This window comes from Pteronotus mesoamericanus, unplaced genomic scaffold (genome assembly GCF_021234165.1).
Source record: "Pteronotus mesoamericanus isolate MK-2021 breed Mesoamerican mustached bat unplaced genomic scaffold, CSHL_Meso_final scaffold_118, whole genome shotgun sequence".
NCBI lineage: Eukaryota > Metazoa > Chordata > Mammalia > Chiroptera > Mormoopidae > Pteronotus > Pteronotus mesoamericanus.
Window position 1 is genome coordinate 12380414 of NW_026555301.1, and position 25279 is coordinate 12405692.

Genomic DNA, 25279 nt, shown 5'->3' on the forward strand with positions numbered 1-25279 from the left:
CTCCTGTGTGCACACCCTAACTGGGGATCATACTCACAACCTAGTTCTGTGCCCCAACTGGGGATTGAACCCACAATCTTCATCGATGTAGGGGATGATGTTCCAACTGAGCCAACTGACCAGGGCCAGTTCCAGAACATTTCACCATCCCAAACTAAATCTGTCCCAATTAAATACTAATCTCTTAATCCCTACCCCCCACCCTCCTGCCCTTGGCAACCACCATTCTACTTTTTGTCTTGATGAGTTGACTACTCTAGGTCCCTCATATAAATGGAATCATACAGTATTATTTGTACTTTTGTGATTGGCTTATTTCACTTAATGTCCTCAAGGTTCAGTCATTTTGCAGTATGTATCAGAATTTCCTTCCTTTTAAAGAATATTCCATTGTTTGAACTTTTATCTATCGATGGATATTTGGTTTGGTTCCACCTTTTAGTTATTACCAACACTGGTGTATAAGTACAATATGTTTTTGTCGCTTCTTTCAATTTTGGGGGAATATACCCAGGAGAATATATGCCAGGTCACACTGTATTCCATTTAACTTTTTGGGAAACTGCCAAACTATTTTTCCCCAGTGAAGGGCACTGCATTATTCTGATCTAAAACACTCCAAAGATTAAGAGGTGGAGTATATGAAGAATATTGTCAGATATTCAATTTACAATGACACAAATAAATGTGGCGACTCAACCATCATTCATAAATACAAAATTTTATTTGCACTTCATTAGTGTAGAAAGACCACAATGCTTTTCATATCACAACACTCAAGACACACCAAGTTATTCAAATACATAATTACTTATTTATCTTGACTAAACAAAACAGTGCAGTTTAATAAAAAGTATACCAAAGATAGAGTTCACAAATTCATTATCAGACCAGAAAGAAAAAAAAAAATAACACAGTCTAAGCTTAATAGGGATAAGCTTCATCATAAGGGGGAGAAGTTTTATCATTACAAAGGTATAGAGTGTATAGGCAAATACATGAATGTTCTTTGATATAGTAAAATGTATCTCTTTAAAATTCCTTTAAACAGGATTTTAGGACAGCAGCGTTGTTTTAAAATCTTCTATAGCTTCAAAAACATTTCTTTCTTTTATGAATCTCTGTAGTTCTTAAAAGCATAAGGTATATCCATTCAGAAACTATGAGACTCTGTGGCCTCAGAATCAAGTCAAATCCTACCCTCTAACTAGTAATATTCTACTGTTACATAATAGTAATAAATAACCTTCAATGACGTCTATGAATGGAGCTTTGCTTTGTGGTAGAAACACTCCAATACTTCAAAGATGCGACAGCTGGGGGAAATGTCTTGTAAATAAAGAAAAAGCACTTAAGATAGCATTCTTTTTTCTTCAAAAAGTCTTTAGTTTTACAAATTTTCTTTAAAACAGTAAGCAAAGCACCACGTTCTTTCTTCTTATCAGAATATCTTCTGTCCTCATAATATAATTAACAAGGACAATTATTTATTTCAAAAAACATTACCTTTCATTTCTCCCACTTCATATTAGAAGTACTACATTTCCCAGTATGTACATTAGACACTGGGATAATGAATGAAATATAATAATTTGGAGGGATATATGTAATTTATAACCAAAACTTACCCAGAATTGCATATTTGCATATTTACAAGTTAGTGTATAGCTCTGACTTGGATTACAAAGTGCGAAAGGAAATTTTCAAAATGATTGTAGTGCAGAATAGAACATTTTCCCCTTTCTAGGAATCATTTCCACTTTGTCTCCAAAGTAGCAAATCAACAGCATCTGACGTGTGGTCTTGGTGGAGGCAATTCTGGTGGAATCTCAGGTTCTGGTTGTAATGAGAGAATACTATTGGACAACTCATTCCTTAAAATATCCAGGGGCATCTTCAAAATAAAGAGATAAAAAAATACATTTTAACTATACAGTGTATATGTAAGTGCTCTGTAAATTGTACAATTACATAAGAATAAAGTATTTTTATATAAAGCTCTCGAATCATCAAGTTTAATTAGACATTCAAACATTAAGCCAAGAACCAAAGCCAGGTTTGGTTTTAAGGCATAGCGTGTCACAACACAGACTGCCAAGCTTACACCCTGTGGTGGAAGTGACAAGACAGATCTCAAACACATGTATTTTTCACAACCCAGTAAAATGGAAGCTTAGTGCATTAATAAATGGGTACAGCACTACTAAAGAAAGAAATAACCTCTGTAATAAACCAACCATTTTATTAGAAGCTTCTGAATTATGTTTGAACTGAGCAGATAATTTGCAATAACAAAGTTCTTACTAAACATTTTTTGAATGTAAGCCTAAAGATGCCTCAAGAAATTGATGCCGTTCAGGGAAACTGTCCAGCAATTTTCCTGTCACTCAGCATCATGGAAAGGCTTTGGCAATGGAATCAGTGTCCTGCTAGAGCAGAACTCTGAGACAGGCAAGGACCGGGGGCTTCTCAGCTAAGACACTTGCACATTCTGCTAGGTCTCCACCATCTGTATCTAACTTAATCTTTGTGAGAAAATGGGAAAAAAAGAAAAGCAAATGTCACATAAACATGGCATATTGTACACCAGCTCCAGTCACTCCACCAAACTGTATTTAAAGCTAAGCAAATATACTGGACATCAATCCCAAAGACACCAAAAAAACCACTGGATGGGCAGTAGCTCCCACTATTGCTGGCTGGGTGCTACTGGCTGAGTTAAGTTCACCTGGTTCCTAACACTGAGGAAAAACTGCTGTACTTCTCTTTCAAAATAAAAAATTCTCAACCAAAAAAATAATAAAGGAAACAACAGGTTTCAGATGAAATACTTTCATGTAGATTTCTTTTTTCTTTTTTTTTTTTTACCTTTTTCAGAATATCATCAACAAGTTTCAGAAATATTTCATCCACATTGAAGTTATCCTTGGCACTTGCTTCGCAGAACCTCATCCCAGTTATCTGCTGTGCAAACTAAGGGAAAAAAATTATTTTTTCTCTGTGTGGGTTGCAATGCAGTCTAATACACGAACATGTGGTTATGACAGGGGAATTGTATTTTTCTGGGCTTCAGCTTTAAGGGAAGGGGAGGACGAAAGGTTTGTAAAAGCCTGTTTATGCTTAACTATAAAGTTCACAAGTGCAGCATATCCCCACATTATAAGTAAATAACAGAACAAAATCTCTACAGTGATACTGGGAATTCTAAGTCAAATTATACACCCAATTTTCTACAATTGCAATGTAGCTGACATTTAAAATGTGAATATCACTGATTCCTCTCTGAGGAAGGTTAAAACACATTAGAGTAAGAGAAAATCATGAAAGCAATTTTATGCTTTAAAAAATGTTTTTTGGTCCTGACTGGGGAGCTCAGTTCATTAGTGTTGTCCCAATATGTGAAGGTTGTGGGTTCAATCATGAAAGGCACATACAAGAATCAACCAATGAATGCATGAATAAGTGGAACAACAGACTGATGTCTCTCTCTCAAATCAATTTTTTAAAAAAGATTTTATTTATTTTTAGAGTGAGGGGAAGGGAGGGAGAGAAACATTAATGTGCGAGAGATACATCGATCAGTTGCCTCTCACATGCCCCCAACTGGGGACCTGGCCTGCAACCCAGGCAGGTGCCCTGACTGGGAATCGAAGTGGCGACCTTTCATTCTGCAGGCCAGCACTCAATCCACCGAGCCATACCAGCCTGGGCTCAAATCAATTTTTTAAAAATATGTTGCTCTGTATAAAATGTCTGGTTAGATAATAATGCAGCATATACTAATATGGTTTTTTCCTTCCATTTCAAAATGAATTTAAGCAAGAAATAAAAAAAAGCAAACATGATGTGACTGAGTGGTAAGTATATAACTATTTTATAATTAAAAAAAAATCTGTTAAAAGAAAAAATGTATCAACTGTTAAATGTACAAAGTGTGGGAACTGTGACTTCTTTTTCCTGCTTCCCCTATTTCTCTCACCTTTTCGCCTTGCTGTCTGGTGATTTCTCTGTCAGTTTCACAGTCCAACTTATTTCCAACTAAAAGAAGTTCTGCATCTTCTGAAGCATACTGTGGAATTTTAAAAGAAGCTGCATTTCAAAGATGGGCATTGTCATATGCTGACAGGAAATGTAAATCAATCCAATATTTTTCACTCTACAAATCTTTGAGCATTTCCTCTGTCCCAGGCAGATCTGATTATTGCGGTATATCAGAACGCTCACAGCATTTTTAGGAAGTAAACGTGTTCACAGGCACTATGCACCACAATGTTTTTTAGTCTTTGACCAATAATTCCTTAGGTCTACCCTAAGGAAATTATTCAAAACACAAGCAAAACTCTCTAGTACTTAAAAATGATCGTTAATAAAAAAACTGCAAAAACTCAACAAAACAATGAATAAATTAAGGTATATTAAAAAAATGCAGCCATTTAAAAAAACACTCTCTGGAAGAACAAACTTAATGACAGAGGGAGGCCTTCAGAATGTACTATTTCTTGAAATAAGCAGGAAGTAACACTAAGTGAAGTATAGATGCAATTTGGTTTTTCAGGATGGTAGAACTACAGATTTTAAAAATTTAGTTTTGTGCTTTGATTTTCTAAATATTCTATAATGTGCGTTATTAATTTTATAATCAGGAAAATAGTAATTAAGCTACATTTCTAAGGTTTTAAAAATGTACATGCACAATAGAATTCTCTCTTTAAAAAGGTTAATATTTCTTAAATGACTTGTTTGATTTTGTAATCTAAAAAATTATCTGAGGTAGACTGCAATAAAAGGCACTGGAATGACGTGACCCTGGCCAGGTTATTCAGGGTCTTGGTCTCACTAGTAATGCACAGGTAAGAGGAACACGTTGGCGCTGAGTAAGAACAGTGCCTGCGTGGTAAACAGTAAGCGCCCAAAAAATGACTGCACTTCCACAGAAAAGAGCAGAAATCAAGAGTCAAGTGTGAAAGAGAGGAGAGCACTGGACCTCAAGACCTGGGCAGAGTCACAAAATGAAGTACCTAAAGGGGGCCTTTAAGGTTGAGGCCATTGTTTGGGGTTTTAAATTCAGTGCATTCTGAAAAATTGAACCAGCAATTAGAACTACCCCTTTCTAATTTCCTTAGAAGCACACTGTGTGGCTTCTGCACGGGAGGAAATCAGTACTCAGTGATGCCTCACTGCAGAACCAGCCTCAGGCTCCAATCATTTCTGTAATCCTGGACCCCAACACATTTTCAAAGAGGCACACATCGACAACAGGCTTGATGAAATCGGCAAACATTCTCCAACATTATCTAACAGATGGTTTAATACAATTCGTAAAAGAAACCCAATTTATATTAAATGGGCTTGTTATGAAAAGGAATTAAACATTAATGTATTGCATTAAGAGGAAGAAAACTCAAAATGTGGTCACTGTATACCACCATCTCACCCCAAACTGCTGTCTTCTGAATGTATATTTGGGCACACACTTCTTAGAGGGGAACCCACAGTTTATATTTATATTAATATAAAATACCATATATATTATACATGTGTATTATATAATACCATATCATAACTATATATTATATATAATACATATATAATACTATATAAAAATGCCATATATATATATATGGTATATATGGTGTGTGCGTGTGTAAAAATACCATTATTTATATACAGCTGATCATGAGCCAAAGGGATAATTCCTGGTTCAAAATGAAAACCTAAAGGACACCTACAATTTTAAGGGTAGGTGTCCTGTGGATGACCGAGGTCCTTGGAGTGTCCACAGGCACTGACTGTGGACAAGGCCATCTTCTTTCTTCTTGAGGCTGTTTCTCAGTGGACATTCACAAAATGAACATCCATGTGAACTTTCTGCAGAAATGAGATGCTCTTTATCTCATTCCACAGGAGCAGCCAGATATCGTGGAATAAGCTTGTTTGGGTTTGAAGTCAGGCAGCCGAAGGTACCAGAATAAAAATCAGGGTTTTATTATTTTTAAGCTGATTCTCAGTAACAGAAAAAAACACCTACTTTGACTGTTATAATATGGACTAAATGACCTTTAGTATAAAATGCATATGCTTCATTAATATGTTTTTTCCTTCCTTTTATAAGGATTAACACCCATGAGCAAAGAGTTCACATCTTGAGAGAAAAGTGCAAGACTTACCTTATCAATCATCTTCATCCATTTTGGCAAATCATCAAATGTCTCCTTCTTAGTGATATCATATACTAGTATGATCCCCTTGGCACTTCTGTAATAAGCTGAGGTAATGCTGTTGAATCTCTCCTGACCTGCTGTGTCCCTAAGAAATAGCGGCAAAAAAATCAGCCAAACAATAACCATAGTGAGCAACTGCACATTCCAGTGCATACACAGATGGTGGCGACTCCACCAGGCAACTCCTCCTGTCTGCGCTGTTCATTATTATTAGTCGGGATAGCTCTTCTGAGCCAGTTACATTCAAACAAAAACTAAGTGGCTCTCCTAAGTTAATACTAACTTTGGAATGAATTTCTTGATATTCTAGAATAAAATTATACAAATATGAGGTAACGTAATACTGTAAATTACATAAGTACACTTGACCACTTTTCTCCCCCACAAAGCCATAAACTTTGTTCTAGAAGGTTCTAAGTCTCCAATCTACTACACTGTGATGAAAATTGTTATGAAGGCAATAAGAATTGCAAAAATGAACAAAGACTTAGGTGGTAGGCTAACATTCAACTTTTATTTTTAAGTCTTAAATTATTATGCTCAAATTGATGTTTCTGGGTGAGAGAAAATGTATGGATAATCATTTAAACTATTTGTCTGCAACTCTCTTTTAACCAACCTAGATGGTTAAATTTTGATTTTGTTGATAAGAATCCCCCACTATTGCAAAATACTACAGAATCAGTCTTACTATTTTCTTAATCCTATCAGAGTATAAATGGTCAAAGGGAAAGGGAAGGGAGATACTAAATAGATTTACAAATACAGTAAAGGTCATTATTCTCTGACTGCTACTTTGAAATCTAAGAACTATTTATTCTCCAGGCTGAAGTTGACCATTTCAACATGAAAAATGACATAAGGACACTAATAGTACAGAGAAGTTGGCCAAGATCTTTTTCCATCTAATAAGGCAAGAAACTGCTTGAGACAAATGAGGCTCAACAAAGCAGAGTTTCTGATCAGGAAAACAATTTCTCTAACGACGATCTATAATTTAGCTTTTCCTGACAATCCTAACTGAGGGCATACGCCCAGGGGTCCCAGTGGGTCCTTGTGGAGTAAGCGAGAAGCAATGGAGTAACAAAAATAAGGTTCCTCACGGCAAGGCTCCTGAAAGCCTACAGGAGGACGACACATGAGTGAGGGGGAGAGAGTGTGCAGCGTTCTCCAAATGCATCTGACTGAGGTGCGACTTGGACTGTGTCCCGAAAATGCCCTTTGGCAATGGTGTTATAATTTATGGCTTCATTCAGACTGAAGTTACCGCCAATTAGTTCACATTACTGGTGTTATGCCAAACAAACAAAAGAACTCATTGGCAAATTCATTTCACATAAAAAAACAAAGCCATCCGCTGTGTTCCAGAGGACATAAGAATCCCAGGCAGCCCTTGACTGGAAGGCCCAGGAGAGCCAAGGCTGGTCTGTTTTTGTCCATCAGGGTCCCGCAGGGTGCCTGACCCAGAGTGGCTGCCAATAAGCATGTACTGAACGAAAGGTTAAATGATTAAAATGTAGAAAGCTGATGCATTTCAAGGCAAAATAAACTTTACATTTTGATCCAGAATTACCGAAGAATTGGAAAACTGAGTATGATAGATAGTGACTGAATTCTTCAGGATTTCTAAAAACAACTTAAAGACCACACTAATAAGCACCTTCAAGAAAGGTGAGAAGGATTCAAATACCATTTTTTACCATAATCAATACGATTGGTACATAAGGAATCAATGAATACCATGATTTCTAGAATCCTAGGCGTTTACTTCCATTAAGAATTAAATCTTTCAGAGTATGGTTTACCATCCTATCACAAATTGTGGCTTGTTCACATTGAGATTTCATCACATAGTATTTTTAATGTTTTAAAAAGTACTCTGTGATGTCTGAATACTGTTAAAATCTCTCATTTCTTCAAATATTTTTTTAAAAAAATTTTATTTTTTAGAGAGAGGGGAAGGGAGGGAGAAAAAAAGGGAGAAACATCAATGTGCAAGAGAAGCAGCAATTGGTTGCCTGTCACATGCCCCCAGCTGGGGACCTGAGCACAACCCAGGCATGTGCCCTGACTGGGAACCACCAGGCCACCTTTCAGTTCGCAGACCGGTGCTCAATCCGCTGAGCCGCACTAGCCAGGGCAATCACTCGTTTCTTTTAACAAACAAAAATAACACCATTTTCCTACTCTGAAATCCATGGTTAGCATAATATAGCTGCACCAAAAATTTAAACATCAATCAGATATAAATCAGATCTTCATTGGGCATTTTGGAAATTATGTCCTTGAATAACTCCTTATTCTAAGAAAGTCTCAGTTGGCTTTTAGTGCAAATCAACTTCACATGCATTTCTACACACATTCAATAAATTAGAATCCAGAAATTTGGAGCTCAAGAACACAGAAATTAGAGATAATAGGAGTCTTTGAGAAATATTTTTATTTTATGGTGGAAAGAACACAACATGAAATCTGCCCTCTTAACGGATTTTTTTTCAGAGTAAAATACACCATTGTTATCTATAGGCACAATGCTGTACGTATATCTCTAAAAGAAGTTTTAATAGAAACCCAACAATCAAAGAACAGAGATAGTAAACAGCATTTGTCATATAGTTTTAAAACCTTGTTGCATGAGTAACATACTTAGGAATCTTAGAGAAACATTAAAAAGTTAGCTGTCTCTGGTGGCTTTCAGTCAGACATACAAAAAGAGAGAGAACTCAAAGTGCAAAATCCAAGGCAATCACTCTAACATAAATAAATGAATAAATAAGATTTACAAAAAATCCTAATGAGGAAACATTAACTAGTCCACCACTCTCCATTTAAGGCCATTCCTTAAATTCCATCTTTCTGTGCCTGGTTCTCAATGCTTGAAGTAGAAAAGCACTTTCTTTTGAGAGACTATTCCTTATTTCCAAAATATTTGGGTTCCGAACATTTTTAATATTTTCTGTTTGTCTCAAACATTCTTTTGCTTGATTTATTTCCCCTCCTAAATTACCAGCTATCATATATGGCCAAAGAACAAGATAAATGAAATGTCAATTCTGTTCAACAAATATTTATTAAATGTCTACTGTATGGCCATACCATAAAGAATACTACATGTCTCCTCTTTTAAAAAAATTTGATTAAGATACCAATCTGATCATGCTTCTATCTTTCTATGAAGATGTGAAATCCTATTATTTTGTCCTTTATCTTCATTGAACCTGAATTTTCACTGTAATGATAAAGAGCTGACTTCTAGAAATTTGCAGTTTATTAATGTCAGCTAAATTATCATTTACTATAGTTAGCATGTGATTTTACTATTATTTCTCACTCTGTTTTTGGTGTAAATTAAAAAATCCCTGCAATTTTGTTTCCCCAATTTGGTAATACAATGATGCTTTAAAAGTTCAGACTCTCATTTGCTGTATTTAATATATCCAGTTAAATGATACAATTACTAATTTGAAGGGCAGGAACCAATTTCAGTATGAGACACGCTCCATCTCTTCCAAGCACAGAATGAAAGGAAAGGAGTTTGCTGTCTTATGAGAACACCGGTGAAGTCAAATTCGCCAACAGTAAAGACAGGCATGAGGGACAGAGCGAGGGGCCCTTACATACACATTTCAGATCTGCATTTGCCTGAGGGGAGGAGACAAATGTCAGGGCTTCAAGTCCAATTTCAACGCAATGACTCTTAAGTCACTGTGTAGTACTTTCAGGATAGCATTTGGATGTAAATTCATGAAGCTATATTCTAGCAGGAACATTTTAATTTTAGTTCTTATATATATACATGTAGAAATACTTTAAGTATGGAGATGAGAAAATGGTCCTTTTTCTAATCTCAGATAATCAAGAAACTGAAAAATACGACAATGACATCTGTAGCTTTTGGTACCTTAAACCTTTAAGAATCTACGGTAAATAATTTTCTTTTTAGATTTGCTATATCAAGAAATCATCAAGAAGAGCACTTATTTGGACGATACCTCCTATGGAGACTGACTGGCAATGCTTCCATGGATTGACCGCCTACAAAATTGGAACACGACTATTATTAGCAGTCTCTTTGAAGAGCTCCTTCCAATTACATTGGCTCCTCCTATGCCCTCAACGGGTGACAGTAAAGTGATGGCAACATGTCCTCGACAAAGCAGATTACAACAGCAACAGTGCAAGGATGGCTGCTGACTCCAAAATAAGCCACGTGTTACTTTAAACAATGAGCCACAACTCCAGTACTTCCTTTCAACCTACTGGGTGACAGTAATGTCTTTTCCTGAAAGACAAGTCTTACTTCTTAACTAAATCACTGGGATAGTCCCCACAGAAAACTTGCATCCATCCTTTCGATAAATGAATGAACCCTGTCTTTCTTCCCTAAGTTATATTCTTCACCAGTGTTGTGCAATTTTGAAAATTTTGAGAACAAAGTCTGAGGAGTGATGAGCCAAGGAGAAACAAAGGAAGAACTATTTGGGAAATGCTTTTACATCCAAGAAATAAGTATTCAGGAGATGTCCCATGCACTTCTTGGAACTGTACTATCCGACTTTTCCCCACGGACTGGGATTCATAAGGTGGGCCCTCTTAGACCAGATTCAAAGGCATTGGAATGAGATTCCAGAAATATCCAATGTCACCGGCACAGACTTTAGTGAGCACAGCTCCAGGGAGGCACATGGCATTTGGACACGCTTTTGTGAAACAGATTACTACAGCCTGAGATGAAAACGAGTATGAATATATTAATTAAGGTATGTTTTTAAACACAGGCCACCATGTCATCATTTAGACACTGCTGACACCCACTAAGCAAGCTTCACAAACATTTTAATATTAGCTACATCTCCTTTGTGAGGCAATCTCCCTCAAAAAATATCTCACCTACAGGTACTATGTACAGAGGTGGACCATACTCTGAATACTTTTAAAGATGGTCTTTATTGAAAACAGCAGCTCAAGTGAAGATACTTTGTTGCTATTTCCAGAGTTCAAAAAATGGGCAGCAATACACAAAGCAGTTTGCTGCCTTTCCAATCATGGGCTAATCAGGCAAGTATTATGCTTTATTTTTGGTATCAGCTATTTAGGTGAGATTCTTAATGTTTCATAATCAAGTTAAAACCAAAATATGAAAAACAAAATCACACACACACACACACACACACACACACACACACACGCCAAAAAGATTCTAAAGGTGGGTTATACAGTCACAGATGACCAAATAAAGATATTACCTCAGACACTTCCGGTGGGCAAGCAATGCTGGTTCGGCTGCAGCTGTGCCCCAGACAGGGACAAGGATGAAGAATGGAGGCATGGCACTAACATTCAAGCATTAGGTGACCGATGATGCCACAGATGAGGCAGCAATTAACGCAGATGAAAGCAAACACACACATGGTGGACAAACATTCAGAGCTGAGATTGACCTGCCGAGAGGAGTTAGTAAGCTGAGTACACTGCAGCTGTGTCGTTAAAAACAAAAGGGCATTCTCAGAACACCTCAGCACTTTCTGTTAAACCACCACCAGACCTGATCCTTTCTCCACAGATCAGTTTCCTAATGCCCCCTGTGGGCTGCTGAGAGCCAGCAGAGAGCTCTTAGGGCTGAAAACGGTTGTAACACAGCTGGTTTGGTCTTTCATACGATTATTAATGTGAGAAAGCGGCTGTGGATTCATTTCCAGTTGACAGTGATGGGGGCTTATGTCACGTGGCATCAGCAATACAGCCAAAAGGGGTGTGTGCACGCGCGTCCCCCACAGTGATATTCACACAGGGCCACCAAGGACAGCCTCTGAACTATCTAAAGGTGATTTGGCTTTAAACTCTACAAATCCATTAAAAACATACTGGACTTTCTTTGAATACTATCAAACAAAATAACTTTAAAAACATGAAGAGAAGCACTTTAGTAATCATTTTGGTGATGACATTTTGTCAAATGATTTGGAAATAGAGGCATAAAGTCTCCAAATTAACTATCATTAACATTCTTCTTTGGATGATTCCCCATGCACAAATGGAATATGAAATAAGTAGACTGTTCTAAATTCTTTCTCACTATTCATTTTACTTAAACATGAGCAAAGGAGAGGAAAAGCAGGAGAGACAAACCAGCTCAAATGGTTAATTGTATTAGACAAGCATATGGGTTGTTAAACACATACGGCAATTACTAGGTACAGATTCTCCGCTTACCAGATCTGTAGTCTAATTTTCTTTCCTCTTAGCTCTACAGTTTTGATTTTAAAGTCAACACCTGCAAATAAAACAAGTAAAGATGAAGCAAAAACAATAAAGATAAAATGTGTCAAAAAAATCCATTTGTACGTTTTAATATCATTATCAGGGCCTCGGCTGGATAGATCAGTCGGTTAGAGCACTGTCCCCAGACACCAAGGTTGCAGTCCTGATCCCTGGTCAGGGCACACACAAGAGTCAGCTAATGATGCATGAATGAGCGGGTCAAAAGAGCGACGTTTCTCTCAGGTCAGTAAAAATAATTTATGACGATTATCAGAAAAACCAAAAACAACTGGTATCACCAAATCTCAAAAGGAAAAAGCAAAAGTATGCCAGGGTTTGTAACTACCCAGTCATTCTAAACTTCAATACACAACTGTAAGTCAACCTATGTCTTACCCTGAACTATTTATGTAGCATTTACTCTTTATAATACAATTATATTTTTAATAATTGCATTGTAATTTATTACTACCATAAGCTTAGCATAAAAACCATTTAAGATTACATTTAATAATTATATTAATAGATAAATGGCTTTAAAAGAATGTTATCTTGGGGAAAACTCTGATATAGAACACAATGGAAACAACCCTGATTTCAAAGAGCCTTAGCCTGAAATTAGAAATTGTATTAATTTTTTAGCATTCACACAAAATTTAGTTAATACATAAACATGACTTCTTTATTGTATTGTCAACAGTGTGGAAGAGGAATTGTTTTTTAAATCTACACATAAAAATTAACACACTCAATTTTTATTTATTTTAATATCAACAAGCAAACTGTCACGTATCACTGTCCCTTTTCAATTCAGCCTTTAAAGTTTCAGATAATTTTTCATTTGTCTATGCTACCTCATTTGCTTCTTAGTTACGGAAAACTTAAATATTTCAGACAGTATTTTTTACACAATTTTCAAAACTAAAATAAACCAAAGGGGTGTTGGCTAAATTTGAGAACTAGAAACATATGCTTTACTGGAACTACGTCCTGGCTGCTTCACGGGACCCAGGGTCCCCACGCTGCTTGGCTTCCAGCAGGCAGGGGGAACACGCCTGCCAGGGAGCACCACGCGGCCACACGGGCAGGGACCCTGCTCCCGGGCCCTCATCTCAGGGAACTGATGAAAGCACTTCAAAGTCAGATGATGTTCTTGAGGTGAAGGGAAAGGCATATGACTGTTTATAATTAGTAACACACTGAAGACACCAATGCAATAGCAAAGGACATGTTTACAACCCCGGGTGGAGGTAGGGCAGCAGCCTTCATCTGTACAATTTACGGAGAAGTTGCATGAATATAAAATGTCACAAGAAAACAAAACTAGAGCACTCTCTATTATATTTCAGTTCATAATCTCTTACACTAGATATAATTCAAAATGTTACCAAGTGAAACCTGGCTAACTCAACTTCACTTTCAGTTCTGGAACAAGCTTGCTTTCTGGGAGTCAAATGACACAACAGCCTTGAAACAGGAAGCACGTTTGTGCACCACCAATGTCCTCAAAGTTCCTTACTGGCTCAGCCACAAAGGAAGGATATAGCTTAAAGAGATACTCTACAAGGCACAAAGAGCAGCCTGGGGATATTTGCTATGTCCTGATTTTAAAAAGGCGCAGTGTAATGACCAAATACTGTCTGCCTTATATTAGCTTCAAGTTGGGACCTCACCATGTTACTCTGTGATGGTAATTTACAAAGCGAATCTTATCTGTTATAACTACTATTCTATTTTACTTTTGTTTCCAGTTGCTTTTATTTTTTAAGGGAACTGCAACTTTTGTAAAACATATCACAGTGGTTGCTACTTTATTGAAAAGAACTGGCAGGTGATACTTGTGAGCTCTGCTTCAAATCAACTAAAAGAATCCTTTGAAACAAACATCCAGCCCAAGTAGTTTTTGTTTTCTTTGCTAAGAACTGCTGAGCCTGAACATCTCAGACACTCTTTCTCAACCAAATAAAACAACTTATCCAATTTTAGCAGTTCTACAGTAGGACTATTTTGTAACCACAAAGCTTAATAAGTAAAATAAAATGAAAGGGCACTATTATTAAAAAATCAGGAAGTGGTAATGTTATCATCGTTTTACAAATACATTATTGATTTTAATAGGAAAACGAGATCATAGTGAACAGTAATAACAATCTGTTTAGCCAAAATGAAGACTGTCTAGTTTTAGTGAGTAGATTAATGAAAAAATAACAGCAAAAGAAAAATATCCAGTGGTTAAATCTAAAACTCCATAAAAGTAAAGAGTTCATTAAAATAGTCCTCTCCCTTAAATGAAATACCCTTTCCCTCTAACAGACTACTAGGTGGCTTGTAATGACTGGAAACTTACTCCAATTTATGGCTTAAAAACATATCCTTGTATCAAAGCATTCAACTAAACATTCTTAAAAACCTTCTTACATCAAAAGTATATCTTAATGTTGTCTATTTTAAATATTTGTATGTCATAGAAATTGTAATGATCCTGAATAAGGGTTAACAAGTCCTTAACAACCTTAAGTATTCAGATTAGTTTTGGAGGACTAGGACCCCTGTTTATAAACCAACAGGGACAGAAAGGGTGGCGACTTCATTTCCATCCACAGCATCTGCTAAAAACCCAGTTTCCTACAGGTCTCTTGACTAACAGAGGAAGTGATAATCCTACTCCATCAGTTGACGGGGACAATCTCTGCCTTCAAGGAACTTAGTCATACTGACCTAATCAACGAACCTCCCCCCCTCCCCCCCGCCCCCCCCCCGCACTTGGCAAAGAGATGCTTTTCTCTGCTGTCCTCTCTTAAAGGACTCCCTTGTCTGCCCAGAAACCTTTTAAGTCTTTAGTGATTTTCTATCTGAACCCTTCTGATGGCCCCACCCCTTACCCTCATTCCTCATCTGTGTTCCCAGTTGGACTGAATTCTCTCCAAGGCCTTTACCACCTCGCTCCTTCTTTGTTGCTGGTGTTCCCCCTGAAGACACAGGCACCCAAAAGCTTAGGACACTGCCTGGCACACTACAGTGACTCAAAAGATCTGATAAACAACCCTCTCTCCTACGACCAAACGTTGGATATGTAAATACAACACCTAGGTAGTAAAAAGAAAGGGAAGCCGTTCTGAGTGTGCCTGGTGGGCAGAGCGGTGGAAGGCGAGCAGTGAAATGCAGGGGTACCCAGCACACATACATCATCCCAGAGATGGAGTATTTCCTTTCTTCTACAATTCCTATTATTCATGGTAAATCCACAGAGGATGGGGCAGTTCTTAATATGCTCATCTCCTCTCCCTACATATGCCCATTCCAGGAGTTATGGTAACAGTTTATTCAGTCCTTAGATGGGAAGTGGTCCACTGAGTCAATTATTCTGACAACAGCAGCTTACCTTTCTGTAAGCCAATGTTATGTCTTTCTAGAAATATTTAAATCAGAAAGCACACAGGTCACAGGGTTATAATCCCTGTATCAATAGGTGTGCACTACTCTAATTTGAGTCACGGCCTCTTCTTTTTGATGTTGCCGACCTTTAATAGTAACGATAGTGGACATCTGTCAAACATGCTGTGCCTGATATCCAACACATGGGATCCTGCAGCAGGCCAACGGGGTGCACTATTATCCTCATTTTAGAGGAAAACACCAGAGCAGAGAGAGGACAAGGTGACTTGCATTAAGGTTATAGCACATGCTAGTTGAGTGCCAGAACCTAGATTCAAATTTGTAACACTGCCCACAATAAAAAGCTGTTATAATGAAAGTCAGATGCCTAAAAATAAGGAAAGTGTGAAATGTTCTGCAAATGACCCAGAATCACCACAATCAAGCTGTGAAAGAACAGAGATTTGTCTTTTCCTTTGTATTCACCTTTCATAAATCTTAGCAATAGCATAAAGAATTTGCATGCTTAGTGCTGATAAAATTTGTAAATTCCTCTCCCTTAAGGCAAAACATTTCCAAAACACTTCTGTATTTCTTTTTGCTGGGCCAGAGAAGTTACAAAAGTGAAAATAGCAAAAACTGACAGAAGTTTCTTTCTGCACATTCCTTTCCAGCAAAAGCTGGGGGGGTGGGGTGGGGTGGGGGGGGAAGCAAACATTGAATAACACCCTGGCCCATGTCTATGATCACAGCTGAATGGGTGTCCTCCCTTGTTTCTTCCTTGTCCTAAACCACCACCAAAGACCTGATTTTATCTTAACACTTTCAGGAAGGTGAAGGATTCCAGACTTTAAAATAAGTCTCAATTCAAATATTGGTCATAATGTTACTGCTACTTTATAATAACTATCTTAAATCTGTACAGCTTTTCTTCCAGGAATATATACCTTATACAGTGTCATCCAATTTTGAATATAATATTTCTGCCAAGGAAGAGGATTTCTAATGTTTTCACTGAGTTGAGAGTGAGAAAATGAATTATGAAATGTGTCAGGGTCCCATAAAGGTAAATTTAACATTAGAAAACATGTCACCTGACCATGAAGCCAGTCTTCTGCCTAAACACCACCTACCAGAGCAATGTACAACAGAAATTCCCACAGGAAAGCACCATATAAAAGAAAATGCAATGCAAACTGGCTGTGAGTAGACCATTTTTCAATTTCTGTACTGAAAGCACCGAACTTGAGAACTATTATTAAATACCACCTGGCTTTTCCCACTTTCACTGTTATGAGTATTAGATGAAATAGAAACTAAGTACTATAACTGTAAAATATTCTGATTAGTCTCCAGAAGTAGGTACCATTAAAATAGTAAAATTATTTCATGTCATTAAAAAATGCTTACCAGGCCTGAGGATATCAAAGTCTATCTTAAGTTTAATAGATCTGCCTGTCTTTCATTCCAGGCTGGACATACTCCACTTCAGCACATGAAGGCCATCCTGGGTCTCTGGTCCCTGACATACGTAGGAGCACAAGAAGATAGCCTTGCATTTGCCTGGAACCACAGACTACATCAGGCAGGGAGGGGAGAGTCTGAGGTTTGGGGGAACAGAGTGCGTGTGACACCAGTGAGCCCATCAGAACAGGCGGGCAGCTCCATTTCCACAAACCATACGCATATAAAACAATTTCGCAGAAAGGAGTTTATTCCCTTTGTAACAAAAGATTAAGAACAAACTCTTTTATGGTGTTGAATATGTTTCAGTTACTAAGGGCTTTATATTTACTAACTATACATTAACTCACTGTGTGTATACCCTTAACAATTTTATAAGGTAGATACTAAAACTGCCCCCATTCTACAGATGAAATAACATGTCAGAAGTTAGTTTCTTGATCAAGGTCGCCCAGCTGGTATTAGAGCACAGATGTGAACCTGGGCTGAATGGCTTCAGGCTGTGTCCTCCCTGTGCAGCCTCATCGGATGAATGAGGGACTGGCCGGGAGATGGGTACCAACATACATTCAATGTTAAAAAAAGGGTTCTGCACTGCCAGAGAAACTGCGTAAAAGAAAGAGTGAGGGATGCTGACTGGCTGGGACAGGCTGCTCCTGATGGGCAGACCTTCCTCGGCTTCCTGGTGGCACAGACCCTTATCTGAAAAGGCAGTCATTTTGATGTCTTGATCACAAGAGGAAGAGTGGAAAAAAAAAATGCAGGGACTGTCAAATGGATTTTGTATTTTAAACAGGTCATGTGTTTACATTTTTTCATATTATCCTGTATATATATATATATATATATATCAGTATCTACCTCTAAAGGGCTATTTTGGACTATTTCAGAATTTTTGCATCTGTAATATAAATTAAGAGAAGGGAACATAATTGGCACTTATAATTGCCTTTTCTAGGCCAGGTACCTAAGATATTTTATCCCAACTTATTCTAGGATATAGGAAAAGAGTGTAAGCCCTACTTTTTTTTTTTTTCTTTTTATAAATGAGGAAAATGAAGTCAAGTCACTTGCCTAAAGACATTGATAGCTGTGATAGAGCTGGTACTTAAATCCAGGACTTTGAGCCCACCTCTGAAATCCACACTTTTCCCAGAATATGCCTGTCACCTGGAGTAGCTCCTAGAATGAGAGTGGTGGCCAAGGAGAAGGGCAAGTGTTTTTCTTTTTAAGTGAAAATTTGATAGGTATGTGATTCTTTATCAGTCAACAAGCGAGCTGAGTTCTGCTGTGTAGCAGGCCTAAGGAGGGGAGAGACAGCATGTAAGCATCCACAGCTCCTCACTGAGGACGAGCCTCTTCTCTCACCTGAGTCCTGGCTTACAGCATCCTGAAGCTTCTGCATTAGGCGAAGCCCAGAAAACCAGGAGAGTATTATTTATCAGCTATTTCCATAGGAAGCTTGTCTTAGGTGGAAATGCAGGTTGCTGTTTTGTTTTGTAAACTAAGAAGGCATTATGTAAGCACCAGAAACCAAAGAGTGGACACTGTCAAGAGTTGGTGGGAAAAAGACCTCTATGGAATATGGTGTTCTGTTAGGCTGTGCTGTTTTCTGGTTTTAAAAGAAAAGGGTTAAAAAAAAAATTACATTCAATTATAGACATTATTTTTGGTCTGTAGTTTTGGTTTTCCAAATATTTTCCCAATGTCAGAGATGTGTAATCAAAGAACAAAAGGAGAATAATCAATTTCTTCCCCTGCTTTAGTACAAAAGCATAGCACTTTACCTCCATGACTCACTTCCCTTCCTCAAAAGGACAAACCAGGTGAGCAGGTCTTAGTTATGCGTCCTACAAGTGGTTAGCAGAATAGCACCTTATGTAAATATGAAAAACCTCTTATGTAAATATGAAAAGTCAGTTCTGCTGACTGCTGTACACAGCTATGTCTTCTTTACAAATTCAAACAAATAATTAGAACAATGAATCAGGCCCCTGAGGCTGAAGAATAATTTGGACCTCTCAGAGGAACCACCTCTGCTTTCTCAAGCCAGTTCCAAGATTTGTAACAGACTACGCCTGGCAGATTCCACAGGTTGGAGGGAGAGAAGAAATCTCTAAGAATCTGGATCTCTATCATGCAAAATGAAACCTTTTTTCTCCAGTGCCAGCGCAGAACAGTGAAAGAAAGGCTGAATGCACCTAAGCCAGGTCTTTAAATAGATTTTTATTCAACCTAAGCAATCCCACAACTACATTTCCGTAACTTCTTTGAAAGATAGCTGCTTTATTTCACAAAAACCAGATACACTCTGCACAACCTATCAGTGTGCATTATGTTCACTAAATAAACCTAGTTTCACAATGCACAGCATATGCTGGTGTAGAAAACTAAATGTTAACCAAGATGCATCGGCTCCTTTCATACTCATATCTCCCTGAGTCATCGCGTTACATCACGTTGGCAGGGAAGTGAAACACTGGCCAGCTGCAGTGCTGGGCTTTTGCAGTGGGAATTCTGGACGACTTTCCCTAATTCTCTTTTAAGTGAAACATTTAGGCAGGTCAGCGATGGCTTGGAAGACTACATATAAATACAGAAGAACAAAATAAAACACACAGTTTAGAATATGAATCCAGTCGAATTCACACCGAGTCTTCTAAAAATCTCTGATCTAAGTTTCCAGAATAAAGTATGAGTAATTGATGTCCCTTACCAGCAGTTCCACCGCTTCTAGGTTAAGTTGACCAGACACTCATGAACTGCAATTCATCTATAATGTCACCTAACATTCAAGGCCAGACCCACAGCCATTTCAGCCAGGAATTCATATTTACATGTTTCTTGGACCCCTCAATTCTGCTTCCAGTTCAGCTGCTGGTCCTGGTAAAATGCAGTTCACTGCATCGCAAAGTTTCCCCACCCTTGGAATGGGAATCCTGAGTGCACCTTGAACTCAACCCTGGGCTCAGGAAACGTGTTCTCACAGAGACTACGGGGACTACTGCCAGCAACTGAGCGAACCCAGGGCTTCCATAAAGTGCCATCATTTTCTAAAACCAGTTACTGTCAGGGGTCAGCCTGTGAAGTTGAACACACCGCTACAAAGTGACAAAAACAAAGACAAAGCAGGGAAGGTCTCAGAACTAAACTGAAAAAGCCTTTTAATTCAAATATTGTCTTTCCTAATTTGGGGGAGGGTCTACTTCATTTTAAGTCTATTTTTTTTTAAAGGTAATAGTGTTTTTATTTTTAAATGTCCTTACTTGGCAAAATAAAAGAACTGGCAATCCTATGTTGGCCTCCTGCACTCTGGGGGAAATTTATGGTCCAGGAATACCAGAATTCTGGTTTTGTTGGTCTTATTCCTACCTTCTCTCTATTTAAAATGTCAAATTTTGGAAAACTTTTATAAATAGGTAGAAGGCTTAAGATATGTAAACAACTGAATATTTAAGTAAGAAATCCAATTCTTAGAGTATTATTTTAATACCCAGAAGGCAAGTGACAAGTGATGATAGGGGCATAGTTAGAGAAAGTCAATTTCACTGATACCAAAGCTCAATGACATCACTATCTTTACATGGCTGCAGGGAGGTCCAAATTAGGTAAGTAGGAAACGGCTTCACAATTCTGATTCTGATGCACCAGAAATGTCACAAAGCAAAATAAATATGACCCTCAAAGTAAGCTAAGGAACATAGAGAGACTCATTGTAGCCCTGCCCCTGATCACCTGCTGACCAGCTGTGCCATGGTGGCTAAGCTGTTTACCTCTTTGAGCCTTTGGGTTCTCATCTGTAAAAAAAGGGGGAAACTTTCAGTCTTGTCACAAGGATCAGAAAGAGTGTACTTTTGTTGGTACATAGTCAATGCTCAACAAACTCTAGCTACTACTAATAGAATGTTGTATTTTATATGTAAAGACAACTAAATTATTTATCTAAAGTCATAACCAGTAAGTGGCAGAGTCTAAATAAAGAACCCAGGCTTCTTAGACTTACTCTAGTGTATCTTCTAGAATCCAGTGCCGCTGGAGTGGGCATGGTGCTGCCCAACAAAACCGTTTCAGTCCAAACAAAATTAACAGGTAGCTTCGAGTAGTTACATAGAAATAAAAGAAAGGCTGACTACTATATACTTTTATGGGTTTTTTTTTTTTTTTTTTAGTATGTTAGATGTGAATTTCTACAGCCAACTAGTTTTATTTCCATTTCCTAAACTTCAGAAAGCTGCTCCTGTACTTTTTAAAAAACTTGTCAAATTATGCTAGCTATATCGGACTAAGTACCTCAATTCCATGAGCACAAGATATGAAGTATTATTTGAAAATAATGTTCCACTTAGACATTTCCATTAAATAGTCATTAAAAAACAGTCTTTTTAGCTTTTCATACCCTAGTGATTTTTGTATGTCTTTTAAACCAAATCCACTTGTCTTGATTAATAATTTTTTAAAAATCAACATTTTGCTCACTTAAAATAGGTTATCACAAATCCCTTAGGATTACCACAATGCTCTTTTATAGAAAGTCCAGGTGAGTCTGATTCATTTTTAAAAGGCACCTTGGAGGTAGTCTCTTCTAGCCTCTGAATTACACAAGCCATCACTTAGTGAGGCCCCTTCGTCTGTGCATGCGCACGGCCTGTGGGGTGCATGGTGTTTCCCAGACTCTGCTGTCATGAGCAGACACATGTGCAAGTCTGGACAGGGTGAGGGAAAAGTTCTATCAGGGAAGAGACTCTTTATGTGCAGCTGACTGTACTACCTGAAGATGAAATTTGACAGACTGGCCTCAGAAGGACCTATGAGCTAATTGCTCCCACAACAGGCATTCAGGTGAGGCAACCACAATTCCACACCACACCCAACGCTATATTTAAATAGCATTTTTTCTAAAGGAATTTGAAGAATGAATTTATCTTTACAGCATTCCAATGGTGAGGAAGCCTCCCCTGACCAGCCTTCAACCTACCCTGGCTGGAAGGGCTTCTGCTATGCTCCCCCAATATTCTGTACACATCTCTACTGCTTCCCCTATCAACCTGAATCATCTTCTGGGCCACATCTGGATAGACTACGTCCTTTTCACCACTGAGGAGTCCCCAGTGGGTAGGACAGCACCCAATACACAGTAAGTGCAGGTAAGTGGAAGGAGAAAGCAACTCAGAAAGAGAGCTTGGAGGGGGATTAATTAGCTTTCTAAAAGTGTCTTCACACTCTGGATCAGACCAGAGACTACCATCTTTCTCTGAACTTCCCACAATTAATAAAAACTTATGACGTTAAGTACTACAGACTATGTATGGAGGAAACAAAAATAAGCAAGACCAGAATCCCAACACACTAAGAACTCTGCAGTAGTAGTGGTAGGGGAGAGATGTGCATTTGTAAGCGTACGTATTTATGTTTGTTTGTTAAGGGGACAGAGGAACAAACTGCCAGGTCTCCTTGACTCCTACTTTCTTAGTCTCAAATATCCTATGGAATCCTGCCCAATTAGTTTCACTGTCTTCATGCCGAAGCTGTCCTGAGAGGCTTTATGGCTCTAGTTGCTACAGAATATAGTCCATGCTCCTTAGCACAGCTGTGAAGGTCTTGAGGCATTCATTCTTGACATCCCCTAGTAAGTCTTTCCCAGAACATGGGATGCTGCTCCATCGCATCCCCTGCTTAGAAAACTCTTCCTCACCTCTCCTCTGCATACCTTTGCTCAGCTCCTATCTCACTTCCATCCACCCAAGTGCTGTTATCTACTCATTAGTGCCTGTGCTGATTTCTTTCCATCACACAGTATAACTATATTATCCTTCATTTTTATATATTTTAAGTGTGGAACCATAAAAGATTGGTAATTCTGAATGGCTTTTAACTCTATTTTATATATGTCAGGTATGAAAGTAACAGTATAAACTCTCATTTGATGGTTTAATAACTCCCTGTACTTTATATGATCCAAGATTAGGTATTTGAAACAGGTATATTTATGCTACTGAATTTTAATATTATGGTCCCAAGGTCAACATTTAAAAGACAAGCAGGGTACAGAGAACACCAGTATTTCCAAAATGATCTATTCAAAAATAAGCATTAAGGGGAAAAAAGTACTCTCAAACAAAACAAAAAGACAATACAAAATCTGGGGGTTAATTTTCCATTAAGACATTTTAAATGTATTTTTTTGTTACATGGCAATTTAAAACCAATTCACCCCCAAACTGTACTTCCTTGAAACTACTGCTGGATACATTACTAAATATACGTACAAGACTACAAAATACTTTTAACTGTGAATTTCAAATTTAAATACTATTCAATGTTTCCTGAACCTCCCCTAGGGAAACCCATCATTGCCCATCACTAAGGGTGAATGCGCTTTATTTTGAAGAACCCCCTCATCTTTGTGGTTCACCCGTCGTTGACAGCTTTTCAGGGGTTTCCACAGAGTCAGCTGTTACCCACATCCACCTGACAGACCTCAATGCCAAGTCCTGTACTTTGACTTCATTAAAAAATTTCCCCTGTAGTTTCAGTTTTAGGCCCTGAGGACATTATACTTCCTGACCTGACTGTTCCTGTATTTCATTGTATTTCACCCATCTGGGTGTAGTGGATGACTTATCTCCACTTTTGTGAGTCCCTGGGTTATATGAGGTCATAGACAAGTACAGCATAAGTCCCTCTGTCCCGTATTTATAATTAAAGCAAGAAATTTAGTGTAGTTTTAGTCTTAATATTTTCCATAGATCCTCCGCAGTAAACTTCATTATGTCAGCATATCCTAAGAATAAGTTCAAGTTTAGAAAATAAGCTCTGGTTTACGGAATACTCGCGAGGTAAAGATAAGGCACCGAATTTGCTATAGAAGACCCACTTTGGTCCCTAGCGGGGGTGGGGGGTGAGGTAGGGGACGGGGGCACAGCTTCAACTTCACTACACTACTCGCCTGCTGCGCCCTCGCACCTCCTTTTCCTTGAGTGAGTAATATAAGGGTCCAGAGTTTCCGTGGAGAGATGCTCACACTGTGCCCGAGAGCTGAATGGGACCAATGCATCACCCCACCTCATGACCGCCCTGGGGGCGGTGCGGGAGGGGACGCTCAGGCTCCTGTGTTCAATAACCTGCTCCAACCGGGGCCTTCCGAGGGGCGTCTGGGATTTGCGCCGGGCGAGGAGGCTCCACGAGCAAGTCTGTGTGGAGACCACACTAAATTTCTCCTTCTGGCTTTGGGAATAGTATCGAGGGCTTCCACGAGGTCCTTCCCCCACTCTAGATATCACCGAGAGGCCCATCCACCAAATGCAAGGCCACCAAGGGCCACACAGTTGAGAAGGAAAAAGCTCAGAGACGCGATGAGAAACGAAGCCGACAGAGCGAAGGACAGTAGCCCTGGGGCACTGGGGACCGGGGGAGGGCAGCGCCGACAGCGGGAGGGCCCATCCCCGGAGCCCTTACCCACGGTGGACTTGCAGGCCTCGCAGAAGGTGTCGTCGGTGAAGCGTTCCATCAGGCTGGTCTTGCCGACGCCGCGAGAGCCTATGATGATGACCTGCAGCTTGAAGTCGGCTGGCCTGGGGGGCTGCTTCCTCCGGCGGGCCTGGCCACCCGACAGCGCCGGGGAGCCCGCGCCCAGGCCGCCGCCGCCCCCTGCCCGTCTCTGCAGCGCGGCGCCCGGATCCATACACGCATACGGCTCCCGCTCGGCCCGCTGCCCGCCGCCGCCCGCCCCCCGGACGCGCGCCCCGGGCTCCGGTGCCCTCTCAGCCTCCGCCGCGCGCCAGGGGTCGACCCCGGGCTCGGCGTACGCCCACTCGAGTGGCGCCTGCGGCCCGCAGGCTTCGCGCTGCAGCTGCGCTGCTGGCCGGCTCCCCGCACCCGCGTCCAAGCCGCTGCCACCGCCGCCGCCGGGAGAGGAGGAAGGGAAGCAGCTACTCCGCAACAGCGGCAGGAGCATCCCG

General features: G+C 39.2%; 1 protein-coding gene across 1 annotated transcript; it reads right to left on the minus strand.

The window, feature by feature from the left end:
• Positions 1-705: 705 nt before the first annotated feature.
• On the minus strand, positions 706-25279 carry RAB12 (RAB12, member RAS oncogene family). The gene is made up of 6 exons (XM_054587384.1): positions 24777-25279; positions 12435-12495; positions 6168-6306; positions 3980-4069; positions 2869-2973; positions 706-1894 (listed from the first exon to the last, which is right to left on the minus strand). The coding sequence occupies exons 1-6, from the start codon at positions 25273-25275 to the stop codon at positions 1781-1783; spliced, it is 1008 nt and encodes a 335-aa protein (XP_054443359.1). The 5' UTR covers positions 25276-25279; the 3' UTR covers positions 706-1780.

What these genes read in the sequence shown, in the direction of transcription:
- RAB12 (XM_054587384.1), bottom strand. Translation starts at nt 25,275, where the DNA reads ATGCTCCTGCCGCTGTTGCGGAGTAGCTGCTTCCCTTCCTCCTCTCCC. An exon ending in GGCCTGCAAGTCCACCGTGG is followed by an intron (nt 12,496 to 24,776) that starts GTAAGGGCTCCG and finishes TTTTATTTGCAG; the next exon opens with GTGTTGACTTTAAAATCAAA. An exon ending in TTGATGATATTCTGAAAAAG is followed by an intron (nt 1,895 to 2,868) that starts GTAAAAAAAAAA and finishes TTTATTTTGAAG; the next exon opens with ATGCCCCTGGATATTTTAAG.